We start from the raw sequence: 21204 nt of genomic DNA on the forward strand, positions 1-21204 counted from the left end.
CTTTCCCTTTTCCCCCAAAATGCAGAACTTAACAGCTTTTAAGAGGGTGGAGGGGCACTACCGAGAGAGAAGTGCCCTCTGCAGGCTCAGTCGCCTGCACTGCTCCTCACTGACGAAGTGCTCCATAATCATCAAAGGGTATCAGCGTGTAGCTGAAAAGACTTGACGGTGACCATGACTGACCTAGCAGAGACCAGCCCATTTTGAGGTAACTGCCTGGAAAAATCAAGCTGCACCTTCTGTGGAGGATGAGGAAGGAGCAGCTGGATAGGGGGTGGCATAACTCACCTGGTTAGGCTACATGGCCCTTTCCAAAGGCACCACCACTTCAAAAATCATGGAGGTCAGAAGAAAGGCAGGAGGTTGGGAGAGAGCTGTAGGAAGTGAAGGGAGAAAAAAGAGGAAGACAAAGAGAAATAAGAGAAAGAGGTAAAGAAAAAAATGGGCAAGGAAAGGAGAGTCACGGGCTCATTTTATTCATCAATACTGTTCTCAGCACTTTACAAATATTAACTCAGTTAATCCTCATCATTAGCCTTTTGAAGAAGAGAGAAGCTAAGCAAAGAAAGAGTCAGTGACCTAAGAACATAAGGCCAGCACGTGACAGGGCCAGGACTTAAACCCAGGCAGCCTTGTACCAGTCTATGCACTTAATCACTCTCCTCCAACAGCAAAGTCTTAAGCCCTGTTGTAATGTGAATATCTGGCCCAAGGATGTTAACATCCCATGAAACAGCCCTAAAAATATTCAAGAGTTAGTGAAGGAATGTTTATAGCTCTTTGACAAGTTCCTAAAACTTCAGATATTTCCTTGTGAATGAATATAAAGCAGAGAATAGAGTGAAAGGGATAATTTTCCTTTGGGCTATAAAAGAAAAATAATGGCTCATCAATTAATTAAAAGCAAAGTAGCAGCCAATATTTTGCCAATATGCCCAAGAGTTCCCATATGCCAGCACTGTATTCTCACTATGTCACCAGGGCTGGGAGGAACAAGTTTAGTTGACATATTAACAGAAAACTAACTTTGAGTAGAAATGTTGTTCTATTAACCATGGTCAAACATGCCTCCAGGATAACTGGCTTGGGATGGATTCAAGAACCAGTAGCCACATAAATTCTGGCCCCTCCTGACTCTTGGGTCCTGTTTTCCAGTCTGGCTCATCCACCCACTCGCCTTTTCCATTACACGGAATTTGCCTCTCACCTCTCTCTCTTTGCAATTTAACTTCTCTTAGCTCCTCTGCCCCCTCAACCTAGTTTTATGAACAGTCCATCCCAATGGTGGATGTGGTTTAATTTACATTCTCTTAAAAGTTTGCTCAGCTCCATGTACGCCTACCTAACAGATTCTCAGCTCCAGGCCATTACAAACTCCCTCCTATGAAGAGTATGAATCACGTCCTTGGGAAAACTGAGCTGGTGATTAAGTTCCTCCCTTAAAGAATTTTTATAAAAGTGTATCATGCTCTCAGTCCAGAATGGGAGTGAGACAGGAATCAGGGGTAGGAATGGCCTGGGCAAGGCTCTTGGTGTCATCCAGCCTTTGAACACTTCATCTTTTATGTGAGCTAGATGCCAAAGAAAGCAGTTCCCATTGTGATTTTCTTCCACTGGTTCCTCTCTGACCTTGCTTTTGAAAACCCTCCCTTGCCCTGCCCCCAGGAGTTCTTCACATCTTGGTTCCATGGCTGAGTGCCTTTTTGGTTAGGGTGTTCTTTGTCTTGATGGCATGCTTCATGTTACTCTCATCTTCCTTGGGTCAGAGATATTTCTCTGTGCTTCAAAAGCACAGTAGAAAAAAAATCCTTCATATACATTGAACTATATGTCATGAAGTTATCTTCAAAGGCCTGCCACAAATACAGAAAAGCGCCCATGTAAAAACAAACAAATATACAGGCTTTGGCTATCAGCGGCTGTCAGTTTTCCAGGAGTACTACAGTATAAAGTCTGTCTATGAATACACAGCTAGGTTTCTTTATATGGAGGAAGAAATATAACTGTAGAAATTAGCAAAGGTCTAATCAGAGGAAGACTCAGTCTCAAGAGAACGCCCTTGTTTTAGTCTTCATCTGAAGCAGGCAAGAGCAAGTGGAAACAGTTCCCACTGTGTTCTCTCTTAGAACTTCCTCCCCTCCAGCTCTGCTGCCCAGTCTGTTTTGCTGACTTGTCTGTAGGAGATGGCAGAAGCAGCAAGGATGGACTCTCCCCAATATAGACAAAGAGGCCGATGGAGGGGATGAGGGGACAGTCCTGCCAGAGCAGTTACAGTACAGTAAGCCACAGGGTGAGCCACATGGTCAGCCAAGTGGTCTTCTGCTATTTTATGGGCATATGTCCCACTTTCTAATTGAACTGTTTCTCCAGAGCAGGGCCATTGCAGCACCCAGAGAAGGCTGACCATTGAAAAACAAAACTGACTGTCCCCCACGCCCACCTGCCATCCCTCTGTGGGACCTGTGTTGTAAGCAGGCTCTGAGAATTACTGAAACATTCCTGTGATTCGTCGCTTGCTCCACTTTGCTCTGAGCCAGAAAGAGCACAGGAAAGCATGTTGCCCACTGGCCTGGGGTTCCCACCTGGGCTGAGGAGAATCTGCTGCTCTTGTTCTTGGAGGGCAAGATAGCAATGGTTGCTACAATGCTACCCCACAAAAAAGCCTCATTTGCAGCTAATGTCTAAATAATAGTATTATCAGGGGCTGCTGCAGGACCAAATAAACCTTTGATGTCTTTACAGATCATTTGGCTGCTGCCATGATTTCCCAGAAACCGGAAACAAAAACATGCTGCCATCTGCATTGAGAATTTTTAAAAACAGTTCTATTTATATTGTTCTGATAATGAAAAGGGAATCTTGCATTTCCTGCGAATCATTGTATATGTCCCCTTAATATCCAACAGAACAAATGGGATGAAAATTGGCATGTTATGCTCCAGGGTTATCAGATGAAAAGTCAATCCCTTTGAAGAATGCCCCATCTACCTGCTCTAGTCCATGGTTCCCAGCTCCTATGCACATGGCTATCCTGAGAAGGGCTGAGGAGCAGGGGCGCCAAAGGCAAAAATAATGGCTTTCTCCTGTCACAGGGGGAAGGGGGAAAATAAGTGAATGAATATAATTCTCACAAATGTAAACTGTATTCCCATAAATTTTACTTAAATATTGCTTATTGCCAGTTTAACACTGGCCAGGACTCAGAATCAACTAACAAATGTCCAAGCAACACCAAATACTTGCAGAAAGAGAATGTGTGGTTGCAGCAACTCATGTCAGCTTGCTGGATCAAGCAGAAAAAGGAAGATGTTGCACATGAATCCAGGTGTGCCTCATGTATCACATACGCAGAGTAAAGCTGGGCTCCAGAGAGGGTTGGACACTACTTGAGTCTCTTTCTACACAACTCTATTCTTCTATCTCTCTTAACTGGTTTAACTGGTTTGCTACTGGTTTAACTGGTTTAGTCCACAGAGTGCAAGATGTCTGCCCAGATCTCCCAAGGTTACATGTTAACTCCCCTGTAAGTAAAGAGATTGCCTCTCTCTCCATCATAGTCTCAAATATCCAGGTGAGAAAACCTTATGGGCCCAGTTAAAATCAAGGTTCCACCCCTAGTCCAATGAGCTCTACTCAGAGGGGTGATGTCAACAATACAAAATGGCCATAACAGGTCCTTGTAACCTGGGTATTAGGGCAGGGCAGTTCCAACAGAGGAAGGTTGTGGTCAGAAGCTACCGAATGGGGAATACAATGTGTCAGTGCTCCAGCATGCCACAAAGAGCTCCATGGACTCGAGCCAAACACCACTGAAATCTAGTGGGGAAATACAGAGGAGCTGTTAATATGTTCTCCAAAAATATTGCAAGCACTTTTTTGAAGACTACATAGAAACAGAGAGGGGAAGCTTTCGACAATATCTCATTTAATCTTACAAGACAATATGACAAACTGTTTTGCAGATGACAATATTGAGGCTCAGAGAGGTTAAGTAGCTAGCCCATGGTCCTGTAGCTAGTAAATGGTTGAAACAAAATTCAAACCCATGTAAGACTCCAAAAACCCATTCATGCTCCATCCATTCTTCATGGTGCCTCCCAAATGAACTCTGTACAGAGATAAGTCTCCTTGAATTGGAGATAAGCCATTTGCCCAGAAACTGACTGTCATGTTCTATGCCTGAGACTTTTCTGGGGCCTCAGTTTGCCAAGCACTGATGCAGCCAGTCCTGTGAGGACTCTGGCTACACCAAAAGACCCCCAGCATCCCCAAGTCGGAAGGACCCAGCAGGTACCTGCTCCTGATGCTCCTGCTCTAACGCCCAGGCTACCCTCCAGGAGGAACATTTTGGCCTCAAGCTACTCATAGGTCATTTACTGTACAAGTGCTACCGATGCCATTTTCCTGTTTGCGTTTTGTTTTTGTTTTTGTTTTGTTTTTACAGTTCGTTGCTCATCCTAACTGTCAGCAGCAATTGCTTACCATGTGGTATGAAAATCTCTCAGGCTTACGTCAACAGTCTATCGCTGTGAAATTCCTGGCTGTCTTTGGAGTCTCCCTAGGCCTCCCTTTTCTGGCCATAGCCTATTGGATTGCTCCGTGCAGTAAGGTACAGACTGCTTAAGGTGCATGTCTTTGCGGTTATTTCTTCTCTCTACTTAGCATGACCTGAGGTCCATTTTGTTCAAATAAGCAGCTGATCATTTCCCATATTTAAGGAAAATAGCTCTGAGATACCTAGCAAAAGTAAAATACTACATAAGAGAGAAAATATTAAGATCCGCATTTTTAAACCATCATTTAAAAGAGAAAGTGAGGGAAGTGATAAAATGGAAAATTTTAAACTTGTGAATCTTAATCTGATCAACAGCAGACTAGAGAGAGAATAAAAGTACTTTTCCTCTTCTCATCATCCAATGTCCTAAACATGTAATAATACCCAGAGTAATAATCATAATAAATGGCAATAGGAATAGCCAACATTTATTGAGTACTTTCCTTTCATCAAGTAAGCCCTTCTCATGGAATATCTCATTTCATTCCCTCAATTACATTATGACACATACACTTAATGAAGTGGGTTCAGAAAACAGAAATAACTAGTAGACAGACTCAAATGCAGCTCATACTGGGGCACTGCAGACCCATGTCAACATCTTCCCAGTTTCCTTGGCTTCCTTGATTGGGTTCTGGAGCACATGGACAGCTAATTAGGTCACAAGAAGGAAAACAGCAAAGGAAAGAGAAGAACTTAAAAGGTGCAAAGCTTTTCACGAGAAAGGGTGAGTGTCTGGTGCCCTCTGGTAACAGAGGGAATGGAACCTGCAGGTCCCAAACTGCCACACTTCCTGTTCCATCATCCCTACAGCCCAAGCATTTGATCCAAAACCATAAAAAGCACAAGCAGTCACTCCAGCTTCAGGCAAAAGTTTGTACTTATAGACCAAACCATGTAAAAATTTTGAAATGTTTCATGAGTTAAGATGGTCATTAAAGGTTCCAAAGGTGCATTTACCTCGTGGTATGCTAAAAAGGGAATTGAGCTTAAGTAATCAACATTCAGCAGAAGAATTATGAGTACAGGGAGATTAGTTCCACAGAAAATTTGATCAGCTAATGCAGTTAATAAAATTGTCATCAGTGAATGGATCCTCTTCTCAACTCTGCCAAAAAGAAAATCACATCAGGATGATGGGCCCAAGACTTCAGGGCTGCTGATAAGCCCACCTAACCAGGCAGGCAATGAACTGACTGCCTTAGAGAAGAAGGGTGTCATGGAGAAAAGTTAGGACTCAAACTCTTTCTTCTGTAGAATGGTATTAAAAATAAAAGTCCTCATACTGAGTACTTGTAGTGTTGAATCTTACCTCTATTGAGGATTTTGTTTCTATGGCAGTCTACCATGACATGGATTTCTAAATCAGAATTCCCCAAATGATACATATGTAGGTGAAGACAATTTTTTTCTGTCTTTCATTATGAACCGAAAATAAGTACAGTGAGTGAGAGAAAAAAAGTACAATGAGTGATTAGAGCTGGTCATTCATTTAAGGCACATGAATTATCTAGTTTGTACTGCAAATTAGATCACTGTCGTCACCCAGAGCCAAGACTAGGGATGCTTGCCTCCACACTCTCTGGCCCCCAAACTATTTCTAGGATATTCGATCATTAAAATAACAACCACTTGGTGGAGAAAACACCACCAATCCTCACCTTTGCAGTAAAACTAAATGTGACAGCTTCTAGGAAACTGGAACTAGGCAACATCAGCAAACTGGTTTGCCTCTGCCTGCCTGAGGAAATAGTCACAAAGAGATGATATGCCAGTTGGTAAATTTTTAATTTTTCTGAGAAGACTCTTAGCCAAATCATGCAGATGTGATAGGAGGAAAGCATATGTGTGGGAGAGGGAGGGAATTTTGGACTTTCTGGGGGCCCAGTAAATCCAGGAGGCTGATGCCACTGTGGAACGTAGTAGTCAGACATATAGCAGTCTTCTGGAACACTCTAGAAGAAATGAAGAAATGACTGCAGTTTGGGGTTTCTTCTCTTCTGTTCAAATACATGTCTGATTAACATTTGGTGCTCCTGGAGCTTTCGGTAAGACTAAAAAAGAGAGCACTCAAGATAAAGGAGCTGGTCACTAAGCCACTTGTGGTTTCTGTGCACCTTCTGGGCTGCAAGTCTGAGCTCAACACAATGGAGGGTGTGTCCACAGCTGAGTGACAAGTCTTAGTCTACAGCATGAAATTATTTTTGGTAGTAATGTTCATTCCAAGGAAAGAGTCCATCATTAAAAGCTTGTCAAACTTGCTCTGAGGCAGTCAAAGAACAGATAAAACATTCAAAATACCTTTAGTCTTTCCTTTCACCATTTAGAAATCTTTTTTAAGTTTGGCAGAGATATTGTATCACCAGCGGTTACAGAGGGGTCACATCTTCCATGTGAAGAAACCAGCCCTCTTTAAAGGCTCCTGTTGTCTGGAATACAACATCCTCCCAAGAGGAGTGGCGCAGAGGGATAACTCTGTTAATATGCCAGTATCCTTCCTCCCAAGGGGCCACTGCCTTTATATTTGTCTAGTAATTCTTTAAAAAAGCCAGTCCAATTCCAGCAAGTCCATGTTCTAATGACCTTATTACACCTCCCTCAAAGAAATTCGACTGATATTCTTTAATAAAGGTATTCATAAAATTTCATTGCTAAACCTCATCAACCAGCTACAGTCCATGGATGTCTAGCATATGTTGAGATTTCTGCTTCCAACCAAATGCTACATTTACTTCCTAATAGTAGTAGTCCTAATCTGGGGACTATTAGGGACACCAAAATTACTTGATTAGCCTGCCAAAAAGACCTCGTCATTTATTTTCTTTTAAATTCCCAAGGCTGTCAATTCTATTTTTACATAAGTTTCTGAGAGGCCTTAAGACAGTCAGTTATATAAGATTATAAGGTTAGGGGTATCAGTAGAAATTCAGCAACTAATATGGTGGTTGAAGAGGACAACGGAATCACATATGAGTACACATGGTGATAACTGCAGGTCTGGATCATAGGACAGGTTAGTTAGGATCAATAAAGAGAACAGTAATTTTTTAAATCATTTCTCATCGTAAACACCAACAAGGGAGAGGGAGGGAGGGGAGATCAGGCAGCCCCTGGGAGGCTGGTGGGCTCTTAGCCACACGATGTTTTCCTAGAGAGCTCTTCTCCCAGAGACAAGGGCTCCAATGCCAAAGGGCCTTTATGATTCATTAGGCTGTCTTCCATCCTTTGCTATGCCATTCTGACTCATAATTTAGGTTGTATGCCTGCTAAAATCTAACAGCTGAAAAAATAATAGTCATCCTCGAGGGCCCAGTATCTCTATAGCCAGTGGACTGGGACACAGTGAGCATCATGAGAGCACTGAGGAACTGCACAAGTTCTAATTACAAAGAGTGAGAGGAAAAGCTGACTTCCTCCAGTACCTGTTAACCTTCACTGTTCAATTACCCTTATAATTAGTCCCAGGACTAAGGCAGAGAAAACTGTAAAGAACTTTAGTCCTACTTGATGACTTCATAGTCTGCAATCTCTGGTCTTACTGCCATGTAACTCTTGTTTGCAGAAATATCAAAGTGTTAGTCCTTGCTCCCAACCCTCAGCTCCAACCCAAACAAAAGCATCTGGTAAAGAAGGCATGAATGACTCCGCAGCTTTTTGAAGACCCCTGCTTTGTCTTGCCAAAGCTAAAGTGGTTTGAAATAAGGGTCCTAAACTCATGTGGTTCAGAGCCAACCAGGAGAGGACAGTGCCTCCAAAAGCCTCTGTGTCCCCTCATTTGCCTCTATCAGAGAGCTACACTAAAAAAAAAAAAAAAATCACAATGCAATTTTTGAATCATTGCCAGTGAGGGGAAATTTGTGCCAAGAAATAAAGCATTTTTAACTCTTTTGTTAAAAAAGCCTCTGCCCTCAAATCCAAAAGGAGAGTCCATCACCTGTCACCCTGTTAAGACAAAATTTAAGAGTAGCAGGAAGCTGATCACTTTCATACCTAACCCAGCCTGAGACTTGCAACATTTTCTGTTCATCTTTCCATCTATTTCCTACCAGTGTTTAGCCTGTCTCTACCCACTAGAAAATTAGCAATTTTTAAAGGAAGGATCAATTTGTATACCTTATTTTATCTCCATCACCTCTCGTGCCCAGCAGCATGATGCACACAGCTGGTACCCCAAAAGGGCTTGTGACATAAATACATAAAGACTCTGTGTAGGTCTCCCTTTGTGAAACCTCACATATAAACTTTTCAAGGGTGAGTCAAGAGTCTTTTAAGTTTCAGTTAGGGAAACTGCCTGGGGCCCTCCAGTGCCACATACTGTTTCCTTTGTGCCAGGCACTGTTCTGCTCTGTACGTATTAAATAATTCATTCCTATGTCAACAATATGTGGTTAAGTACTATTTTATCCCCATTTTACAGATAAAGAAACTGAGACACAAAGGGATTAAGTAACTTACCAAAAACTATGGAGTCATAATTTAAACCTAGGCTCTCTGGCCCCAGAGACTTGCCTGTAACCACTACACACATGCACACACACACACAGCCTTCTCCCCAACCCAGTTACAGTGGCAGCATTACAACCTTCAATGCTGTATGTAAACATTTTAGCTACAGACTGACTTCGGAATGGACTGAAGATCTTTAGAGTTACCAAGACTTTTCTAAAAATGAGGAGTCAAAACCACCATATGACAAAGGCTACTCCTTCCTTTTCTTTCCTTAGAAGCCCTACCTTTGAAATCCCACTATTACTCAGCACCTCTTCAGCCCCTAGGACTACGGGTAGATTCGCATGGTAATATGAAAACACCCTGACTAGAGACACCTAGGGAGATTCACCACCCCAAAGAAAGATTCCTGAGCCCTAAGTTTCAATAAGAATTTTGAAGGGAGCATACTGAGGAATCTGCCACTAATTTAACTAGGATCTCTCTGAAAAGTGAGAAGCACTCCATCCTTGAAGATGTGCATGTTTCTTTTTGGAATACTTGATCCAAAGTTTATCTCCATTCAGCTTTCCAATTTGTACACTGAGCCCTTGCTCGCTGCTGAAGAGTAAGGGTGGCATTTGGTGAGGGAGACTCTCCAAATGTGGTACCGACTGGAGAAAGATGCTAGAAACATTCTCTGTGTGCTTCACTGCAGTTCAAGCCTATTTTGTGGGCATGTGGCCACCAGATCCCAGTTAGGTGCTTACTAAGAGCCTAGTTATATGGAACATGGAAGTGTGGCAACCAGTAAAACCAAGTGCCCACCCCTGAGGGCCCATAAATGCAGTTCTTTTGGAGCTAATTCAGGAACACTGCTCAGGTATTCTCACATTCATATATTTCCCAAAGTGAAAGAATATTGCCCAGAAAGTTTGGGGTAAACCATACTAGACTACTACAAGCTTGGATTTCCTGATATGTTCTTAGCTCATAAGGTCCAAGTAATGACAAAGCCTCTTAGGCTGAGTTTCAGACTGAGTTTTGCACTCCAGTCGGAGTAGGCCAAGGCCTATGTCTCCTGAAGCTCCATCTCTTTGTACACGTACGCTATTACCGGCCCCAGATTTAATGATTTCCAGCGTAGAGCTGCTAGCATATATTATTTGACTTTTCTCCTTTCTTTTGGCTCACCCAGTAGCCTTGTGAAAAGAGGTTTCCCCAAGCGTAATTTGCTTCAAAAATTACCTTAGTGAGACAAATAGAAAATGCCACAAAAAAAGAAAAAGAAAAAAACTATTGAAATGATTTGATCTCATCTGACCTTTATCAAAGTTTTATCAGTTGAAAAGATGTATTCAAGCCCAAAAGAAAAATAGGAAAGTAGCATCAATTCCTAACCTCATTTCTCCTCCCTAGTGGGAACTGGCCCTGAGAAAACCTTATAAATCATAGCAGGGCCTTATCAGGGTTTTTCTTATGGTCTGTGGTATACATAGTAATTTTTACAGATGCATCTTCTACCAGAAGATAACGATTTGAAGGAGGTAACAAAAAGAACATTAAATTCCTCAAATCAGTTCTTCCAAGGAATCCTAAGGCTAGCTTGGGTATAGCTGCATGCAGATGCCTACAATCAGGTGCTCCATCCAGGTGAGAAGATGGGGAGGTATCTAATATTCTTATCTAGGTAGTAACTGGAAGATGCTATGTAGAACCCACTGATAAAAGACCGAGGAAACTTGGACATCAATCCCGTAACAGTGATGTCTAACTGCATAGTCAGCATCTTTTTCTGACATTTCTGGGACCCTGCTGGGACACACAACATCTGGTATCCCTTGCCCTCTCTTCGACCTTCCCTCTCTCCCAACCCACTCCCCATTCTGCAGTCATTCTCAATCTTCTCTTTGCTTCTCACTGCTAACCCAGCTAGGACACAGTGAAAAGAAACAATATGATGACTATTTAAGGATGTCTTGTGCATACACCAAAGTGTCCCAGTGTTCTGGCTAGGAAAAAGGGATCCAAGATGCTAACATAGTCAACTAAAATTCTGAAAAAGTCAAACTAGCTATTTGAAATCATATAAATCAAAATGACACATGGTTTAATTCCCTGTTATTACTAAATTTTTATTTGTCTTTATCTCTGCATTCTGAATTCAGCACATCTACCTATGGCCAAAAATAATCTACCATCCATATTTTGTAAATAGTAAAGTTCAACATTAGAAAGAAGTCATTTGTAAGGTGTTTGCAGGCCCCGTGGCTTTTGGGTAAACATGTTTTTCCATTTCTGAAGTTATTATAGTGCCATATGACAATTTGATAATTCAGGTGAATCTTTAAAAAGGTGTTTTTCCAGCACAAAGCAGGTATGCCCAACGTCTGGACTTGAGATGCAGTTTTTAAAAAAAGATAAAAATTTTCTTTTTAAAATTTCAATAGGTGGGTTCTACAGCATGAGAATAATAATAAATCATGTTACACTAATAACTAGCATGATTAAAGTAGATGATTATCATGCTGAAGCATATTAAAAGAACATTATCAAGCCATCTGATTTATAAATATTATGCTGAACATAATCATAATGAGAGAAATTTTACCTGGAGAAACCCTTGTAATTGATCTTTACTGAACCAATACTCATCTCCTGGGAGACATTTTACTCTAGGACTCCTGAGTAAGGCAGAACGTGCACATCCATTGCCTAGTCACTTGCTATAAGTGAACATCTGCCCTGGAGAAGGAACTGAGCTTCAGAAAAGTCTTCCCTCTTTGCTTTTGTCATACTAGTATAGCTGGGCAAGGGGTAAGATTTGGTGCTTAGGTGAGTTCAAAGACTCACTGTGCAGCCTCCAATTTAATCCTCAAAGATCTAAGTGGCCTTTGGATGGCATGCCAGGAATAGAGACAATGTGACCAACACTTGCTCCCTAACAGGGAGGACAATAAAATAGAATTTTTAAAAGCATAGAAAGAAAGTCTTATATGTCTAGCAACTAAATAACCTCAGAGTTAAAAATGAAATCAAATGGGAAATTATAAAATATTTAATAACAATATCAATGAAAGGGCTATGTGTCAAAATTTATGGGAACATAGCTAAAGCAGGAAATGTACAGCTTTAAATAAATTTACCAGTATAAGAAACATTGAAACAAATCACCTAAGTATACAACTCAAGAAAATGGCCAAAAGAGCAACAGAGCATATATCCAAAAAGTATTTTTTTTTTTTTTAAATCCTGAACACTATTGAGACAGATTACTTTTCCCCAGATTTGAAGGTCATAAAATTCACATCCATGTGGTTAGGGGTAGCTGTTCAGTCAAACTGTAACATATGTCAGTATGTTCTACTCTTTTCTCTTTTCCCACTAGATTTTCTAAATGGGAAAAATTGAAGTCAGTAGGAAATAGGTTTGGTCCAGCAGCATCTCACATAAAAATTCTAGAGAAAATGTTGCCTGGGTTCAATTAGCAGTTTCTGTCCAATATCTGGTTCAACTTTTGGCAAAAGCAATGCTTTAAAGAGAGACCTGCACCCACCTAGAACTGCTAGTTTATAAAACATGTCTTGTGCATATTTTGTTTCCAGCTAGGACGAACCCTGAGGAGCCCTTTCATGAAATTTGTAGCCCATGCAGTTTCTTTTACAATATTCTTGGGATTGTTAGTTGTGAATGCATCAGACCGCTTTGAAGGCGTCAAAACCCTGCCCAATGAAACCTTCACAGACTACCCGAAACAGATCTTCAGAGTGAAAACTACACAATTCTCCTGGACAGAAATGCTCATCATGAAGTGGGTGTTAGGTAAGCAAGTCACTCTATCTCTTATTCTCTCCAAATTATAACAGGACAGCATTAAACTCTGACTTCTGAACTTATTCCTCTCCCCTTGACTGTACTTTTGCCAGACAAAATGGTGAGTGGATGACCAGCCTGACCAACAAGAAAGTCAAAGTCAACTTCTGCATGTGCTGATATGTAAGATGTACAGACCTATAATATAAATCCCAATTTTGAAAGGAGATATTTGAGGAAATTTCATTATGTGCTTTTCATAATATGTATATTGTGATTGTAAAGCAACTTTTCATGCAAAAACATATTTTCCTCATTCAAATATAGTCTCCTGGAAGCTTCAGAAATCAAGTTTTGCTTCTGAAAAAGAGTATAAAATTGCATATTTTTTTGTTATTATTGAATATAGGCATACCTCAATTTATTGCACTTCACTTATGCTACCTTTTTTACAAATAGAAGGTAAGACCCTCCACCAGCAAAAAGATTACAACTTGCTTTATTGCAGTGGCCTAAAACCAAGCCTGCAATACCGTAGAGGCCTGCTTGTACTGATGTACAGTAGCACTGTGATGATAAATATAACCTTAAAAGTCAGAGTAACATCTTCTCATTATTTATGTTAATGAAGGTAATGAAGCTGTGAAATTCCTATTTGTGGTGATATTTTGTGCTGCCAAGGTCTCCACTAGAATCGCCAAAGAAATTGTTCCCATTCCTCACTGACTAGCTAAAAAGGCTATCGCACATTTGCCTAACTCATAAGAACTATTACTAGGAGGATATAAGCAAGTAAAATAAAACCAGCAATGATTAATATTGTACACAGCAAAATGCTTTATAGATTTTTTCAAACAATGAAACTGCAAAACTGGTAAAAAAAAAAAAATCAGACTTGGTAGGGAAATAATTTCAATTGCAAAAGCTATAATCAGTGATATTGTGTATAACCAAAACCTGATCCATAAAAAATTTATATCAAAAAGATCTGAATTTGATGAGAATGTAAAACTGAATAGAAAAGATTGAAAAAATGTAACCATGCAGTATCAAGATTTTATCAATTAATTAAATTGCCCTAACGACATTCACCCTAGATTTGCTTTCTTGACAAAAATTCAATATTGGTATAATTTTCATTATGTTTATGCTCACAAACATTGAGTCAAAATGTATTCAAAGTGTCTGTGCCATCAATCAACAAATCACAAAAGAATACTTGAAAAGACGGCCCAATATTTGGCCTGTGCTAATTAAATGATATAACCTAAGAAAGCCACAAAAGTTGAACCACTGGAGAGTATCCTATAGATGCCTGAGCACAAAATAGTTAGGAATATGGTCTTAAAGCTGGATCTCTCGATAGGGATATAAGAATAATTTGATCCAAAGGGCAGAGGCAGAAAAGCACACTATGCTCCCCATGGGCTTTTAATCAACAGGCAAGTACATAACCAAAGGTTCATTTAGCGGAGTCACTGGCACTAAAGTTAGAAAGAGATATTAAAGGCTGCTGCAGACTGAGTTGTGTGGCCTCACTTTCACAGTTCAGTCTGTCTCCATCTTCCCTAGCACACTCCCCACAGTTTAACTAAATTAAGACTTTAACATCAGGCACATTGCAATGGATTGAATGTTTCTCTCTCCAAAGTTCATATGCTAAACCCTAATCCCAAGGTGACGGTATTAGGAGGTGGGAACCTTTGGGGGTGATTAAGTCATGAGGGTAGAACCCTCATGAATAGGATTAGTGGCCTCAGAAAGACATTCCAGAGAGCTCTCTTACCTTCTCTGCCATGTAAGGGTACAGCAAACAGTTTGCAACCTGGAGGAGGTCCTCACCAGAACCCAAACATGCTGGTACCCTGATCTTGGACTTGTAGCCTCCAGAACTGTGAGAAATAAATGTCTATTGTTTATAAGTCACTCAGTCTGTGGTACTCTCTGTTATAGCAACCAAAACTGACTAGGACACAGTTTTAATAAAAACAAAAGGTCATACATTGGATTTATATAAAAAAGAAAGTATTTATGTGACCGATCACTCACCCACCCCCTTCCTGATTTGGAGCCCACGTGCAAGACTCTGTTGAGTACCACCAGACATCCCCTTTAAGTGGATATGCGCCACAGGTTAATGGCTCCTACTGAACCATGACTTCCTGAGTCCACATATTTCTCTTCCTATGTGTACCAGCATTATCCCAATAAAAGGGATGCAACTCCAGCTACCAAGGTTCACACTTTCATAGCTTGGTCCCAGCTTCTGCCCATCAAAGCAGAGCTAAGTTTCCAAGACTATTACATCAGCACTATTATAGAAGGGAGAACTTGTTTCTCATTACCTATTTCCTGTTAACATTTCAGACAGAAGAAAGGTTGTAACTACTTTTTATTACACAGATAATTTTTTCAAACTTACTGTTATAAATTTGAAATCGCCAAGTCCTGGACAATCTTTGTTTCATCTATATCATCCCTACTTCCTGTCTCCCAACTCTCTAGCAAAATCTCACCTATAAACATTTTTGTGTATATCACTACAATAAGTTATCTTTTTCTTTTTTTCATTTTTGCTCTTTGTACTTCAAGTCCACTGATGTTTCTTCTGCATTATCTGTGATTTTAATCCCCAACCAGTGAGTTTTTATTTCAAATATATTTTTCAACCCTGTAAATTCCATTTGGTTCCCTTTTATAGCTTTCATTTCCTTCCTTGTGATATTTATATTTTCCTTTAAATCCTTGAACATACTGTGCATATTTACAATAACTATTATAAAGTCCTTGACTCTTAATTCCATCATCTTCTTCATTTCTGAGTTAATTTCTACTGACTAATCTTTTTCCTGATATGGATCACATTTTTCTGTATCTTGATGTGTTAGTATTTTTTGACTGAATAATGGGCACTTTGCATGTTGTTATTAAGAATCTGGATTTTGCTGTCTTCCTTTAAAGACTCTGTGGCTTTGTTCTGACAGGCTGTTAAATTACTTGCAGACGAGTGTGGTCTTTTTCAAGCTTTCTTAGAGTGGATCTGGAGAGGCTCTACCATAAGGATTATTTATCCTTATACTACAGAGACACACATCTAGGGTCTCTACTAAATGCCCCAAGTAATCAACAGACTCTCAACTCTAGATGGTCAGAGCTCAAACACCTCTCCACCACTCGGGGTGAGCTCTTGAAACTGTTCAGCTTACAGCTCTCTGGCTATTATTTGTGGGGCTGTACTCTAATGCATTCATGACTTAGTATTCAGGAAACATTCAAAAGGACACTGTACAAATTTCTAGGCTTTTTATGTGTTTGTATTTGTTTTTAGTTTTGTGTTTTGTTTTTATTTTGCCTAGTACCCTTCTTTTCGGAACTCTGCCATACAACATCTAAACACATCAGGCTCTCTGAACACTAATCTCTGTCTCTTCAACTCACTAGGACTACCTTCTATGTTTCTGGAATCCCTCTGCAGACTGGAATGTGTCTCCAAAAAGAAAAACAGGGTGATTATATGGCTTACCCCGCTTGCTTCCCTTAAGGATCACAGTGCTGTGCTTTTTCCAATATCTGAAAATAGTTTCTTTATTTCTTCTCAGTTTGTTAGTCCATCGCGGCTGGTAATAGAAATCAGGACTTTTTCTAAAACAGAACCACAAACATAAAAGGAAATTAAAAATAATTTCTTCGTATCTTCAAATAATCAGTCAGTATTCAAATTTCTTTGATTGAAGAGACAAGTTGAATAAACACCTGCAAAGCTTGCTTCCTCTCTTCCCTCAGGTCTCTGGTTCAAATTTTACCTTATCAGAGCAGTTGAGAAGATAAAAGCAAGCCCTTATCTCCCTATTCTGATAAAGTAAAATTTGAACAGAAACCTGAAGGAAGAGAGGAAGCAAGTTTTGTAGACATCTGGGTGAAAAGTAATTCCAGACAGAAGGATCAGTATGTGTTAAAGGCCTGGATTCAGGAGCAAGCTGAGCGTGTTTGAGAACAGCAAAAAAAAAAATAGTGCTGCTGAAGCACAGTGAATAAGGGGGAGAGAGCAGAGATCAGGTAAGACGGATAGGCAGAGTCAAATCATGCAAGGCCTAGTAGGCCATGGTACAGAGTTTAGATTTTATTCTCAGTGTGACTAGAAACCACAGGGGAGTTCTGAACACAGAAGTGACATCATCTGACTTAAATTTCTAATAGATCACTGACTGCTGTGTAGAGAACGGATAATTCTGGGACAAGAGCAGAAGCAGGGAAACCAGTTAGGAAGCCACTGCAGTAATTCAGACAAGAAATGGTTGGTTTTGAGAAGATGGCAAATGGTGATTATATTTTGAAGGTAAAATCAATAACACTATTGAATTGTCTGTGAGATGTGAGGTAGAGTAGTCAAGGAAAATTCCAAGTGTTTTAGCTCAAGTAATGGTATAAAAGAGAGCCAATCACTGACATAGGAAAGACCAAGGAAGGAGCAGTTTGGAGAGGGAGTAGAGACGGAAATCGAGAGTTCGATCTGAGATATCTATTACACATCCAAGTAGAATGTCAAGTAGCAATTGGATATACATGTCTGAAGTTCAGAGGAGAGGCTGGGGATGGAGAAATAAATTTGAGCATGTCAGTATATTTAAAATAAAGTATATGCAATCACCTTGGCTGTGAATGTGGGCAAAGGAACTGAGGACCAAGCTGAGGGCACAATAATATATCAAGGATGGGAAGATGAGAAGTATCCAGCAAAGAAGACTGAGCTCAGAGAGGATCCAATCCTCTGAGGGAGATGGGAAGTCACTGAAGAATTTTGAGGCTAAAAGTGACAAGATCTGATTGCGTTTTAAATAGATCACTCTAGCTCCTGTGCTGAGAATACACTGAAGCATGGGGGTGGGAAGGGCAAGAAGCAGGGACACCTTGACAAGGCCATTTGCTTCTTTGTGGTCTCCTTCCCTTAAAGGAACAGGCTGGATTTGTTAATGTCCCAAGGCTCCCCTTTTCCAATATAGCTCTGTGAATAAGTCAAACCCAATTACAAATATATTCTTCCTTTATTCTAAATGCTTCACTTGATTATTAGCAGAATTTTGATAAAATTCTAGATTGTCAATTCGGGATACTTAAGGTACGCACAGAGTTAGGTAGAGGCCACAGGAGACTAAGAAGACACACCCAGAGGTAGAAGAAAAACCAGAACACGGTATCAAAAAAGACAAGAACAGAATATGACTGAGGATAGAGAGATAAATTTGCTAGTAGACATGTGTTCTGTAGAGCTGTCAGATGAACTGTTTTGGGGAAGACCAAATGAACCAGAGACCACCACTCCTTCGAGCCGGGAGAATCTCCAACATCAGTTTGAACCATAGGAATCCATCTTTCTTGCCTGTATCATAAGCAGCCACGCCGGGGTAGCTGAAAGAGGTTATAATAAAACTTCGCCACTGGAAACTGTGGCTCTACAGATGCTTGTCAAGGGCTGCATAACAACATTAGTGGTTCACAGAAAGCCACGAGGCTTGGAGGACAGGAAGTCTTTCCACAGTGCATGTCATCTAGGAACAGAATCATGACACAAAGACTCCTTTTACACCACTCTTATAGAGAATCTGGCAGTGTTTTCTTAAGCAGATGCCCCATTCAAAAGTTCAAATGATCTAAAGCTAAAGCTCAACTGATGGAGTGCAATGTAAATGCCCAGCATAGCATGAAAATACACATAAAGGGCTGGAGAAGAGGAAAGAGCTTTGGACTGGGTGTTAGGAACCCATTCCAACTGTGTCCCTCCCTCCTTGGTGGCTCTGCCTCTCTAAATTTGTATTCACATGTGTAAAATGTGAGGATCTAGCTGCTCCCTCACCCACCCAGGATTGTAACTCTTTAAGAGCAATGCTAAGACTTAGCTCCAGGATCACACATCCAGGTTGGGCCAAGAGTAAAACTGTAAAATCATATGGACTGAGTTCCTCACCTAATTTGTTCTTTTGATGGTTTCTTCATTTATTTAGATAAGATTTCCAAGGAGACTACTCCAACTAACTTGCCAAATTTTCTCCCAGCAAGTCAGGCCATATTTCTGTCCTGCTTATCACCCTTACAGGCTATCTAGCTGCCTAGGGTGAAAACTAGTCTCCTCCTCAAGGCCCAAAGTGGGGTCTTCATGGTCTCCTGGGCCTTCACTAACCTGCCCAATCTCCAGCCCCATACCCTGACCCTTAAGCCATACTGAGCCTCTCAAGGTTCCCTAGAAGAACCTGTTCTCCCTCACTTCCATGGCCATGACCTGGTATACCCTGCCAGCCCATCCTCCTCCAAGTACCTAACTCCTGGTTCGTCCTGCCAAGTGTCGCCTGCTCCATGAATTCACTCCTTCATTCAGTCAACAGATATATGTTGTACCAAACACTCTACTGAGTCAAAAAATTATAATGCTGATTGCTCTTATCCCTGTGTCTCCACAAATAGTCCCCTGGACATTTTTTATTACATAATCTGTCACCCTGTATCACTAGTGTTTGTAGATACATGGATGGGAGTGAACCACCTTTTGAACTGTTAAGCTCCATCTCAGCAGCCTGCGGGCCATTACTCCAAACCTGCCCAAATGGAACTACATAATTCCTCCAGGGCTTCCCAGCATTTCCCAGACTGTCCCTCTGCCAGCCACCCTCATAATTATCGGTGACCTTGTTCTCTTGGCTCCAGGCATCTCTGAGTGAAGGAGATTTTGCCTGAAGGAGACTCCAGTAACCAGCAAGCATCCTTACCCCCTAAGTCCCAAGCTCTAAACACTCCTCTGATTGACATGCTGGAGGCAAGAGACCATGAGGCTCAGCTTGAATATAAAATGCTGAACTATCCTCAGTACCTTGGAAGCAGAGTCTAATTTCACTCACTAAAGTACTTAATTTCACACATTTCTTTTTTCATTAAGCATTCCTACTGCTCAAACCCTTGGGCCCATGCTACTTTTACTCACAGCCTTGGAATAATTTAAATTAGTCTGGGTGAGTTAATATTCAAATCTAGGAAGACTGATGTGGGCATCTGACCATGGAGGAAGTGATTTGCAATGCCCAATGAGGAGCTACTATACTGGTCAGAAAAGTCAGTTTCTGCAAATAATTTGCATTTCAGATTCAGAGCTTTGAACACTTGAAATTATCTGCAAAATCCCAAGAAAATCAAAGGCTTATCCCGGTCACACGCCTGGTATGTGGTCAAACTAGAACTTGAACCCAGGGCTTCCTGAATTAAAGCTAGTCATAGCCCTAAGTGATAACCTGTGATTTCCCTAGTGCACAGCTAAAAGCAGTTCCACAAAAACATTAGAAATTTTAATTGGAAGAGGGGTAGAGGAAAGCAACAAACATTATTTTTCTACCCTGTAATGACTTTCTAATAATTTTTAACTTTTCTAATGACTTTTCTAAAAAGGTATTTTCTTTAAATACTTATTTGAGCAGGCACAGATGAAAGTACATTTCAGTGTTAATAAAATTATTACTTCATTGAATTACCACACAGATTTTGAAAGGGTAAGCTTGGGAAGTATGGCTTTGTTAAGAGAAAAAAAAAGGTGGGGGCAGGGTAGGGGGTGGTAGTGAGGTGTCTTGTAAATAGACCGGCAATGTTTGGGGATACCTTCTGTCGTGGAGACTCCAATTTGATACAGACACACAGATCTTAGAATCTCTTTCATCAAACAAAGTCGCAACTTCTATAAACAGCTGCTCTTAAATTACTTTTCTCCTAAGAAAAACATTTAGTTTCAAATCCTTTTATTTGAAAAGGAAAAATTCTGATTTAAAAAGGCCCTGGACAGAGTCCCAGAGCAGGGATCAGCTCATCACTCAAACGCAACCAGATGTAGGCCTGCAACCAAGTCAGCCATGCTTCAGCTCTCCGTGACGATTTGTCTGCTCCTAATATCATCCTTAACTCCAGGCTTTTTAGGCACCTCGAAGACCACAGTGTTATAATGTGGTCATCTGCCAATGTGCTTGGGTTTGCGGTCTGGAGGAAGACATTCACCTGTGTGACATTCACAAGGAAATGAAGGACAGAGCTTCAGGGGTGGATGCACCTACTCAAGGACAGAGGAAAGAATGAGAATGGCTGAAACCTTGGGAAGCAGCAGCATTTAAGGGATGGGAGAGCATAAGGAACAACAAAGGATGCTGAGGAGCAGGAGCAGGAGAGGCAGGAAGCACCTGAGAAGGCAGGCCTTCCATCTGATGCACAGGAGCAAGGGGAGTGCCAAGAAAGGCTAGCTAACATCTGGGGAATGTATGGCCAGTGAGCTGGAACTATTTCACTAACCAACCAGTTAATGATTCGTTTACTACATTAACCTCCTAAGTATGCCTTCTGGCTGGGCATATTATAACACTCTGTGCCTAGAGGAAACATTAGCT

The 21204-nt window shown here is 40.8% G+C and overlaps 1 protein-coding gene across 3 annotated transcripts in view; it reads left to right on the forward strand.

Moving 5' to 3' along the window:
- TRPC7 (transient receptor potential cation channel subfamily C member 7) overlaps window positions 1–21204 on the forward strand; it is a 127373-nt gene that overhangs the window by 70043 nt on the left and 36126 nt on the right. For 2 of the 3 annotated variants that reach the window (XM_006923093.1, XM_006923094.1), the window contains 2 exons: window positions 4445–4609; window positions 12589–12805. In XM_006923093.1, coding sequence (XP_006923155.1) covers window positions 4445–4609; window positions 12589–12805 — 382 coding nt within the window. The remainder of the gene's footprint in view (window positions 1–4444; window positions 4610–12588; window positions 12806–21204) is intronic. The other variant, XM_006923095.1, reaches the window with a different exon arrangement.

The sequence above is a fragment of the Pteropus alecto genome, unplaced genomic scaffold (assembly GCF_000325575.1).
Source record: "Pteropus alecto unplaced genomic scaffold, ASM32557v1 scaffold78, whole genome shotgun sequence".
NCBI lineage: Eukaryota > Metazoa > Chordata > Mammalia > Chiroptera > Pteropodidae > Pteropus > Pteropus alecto.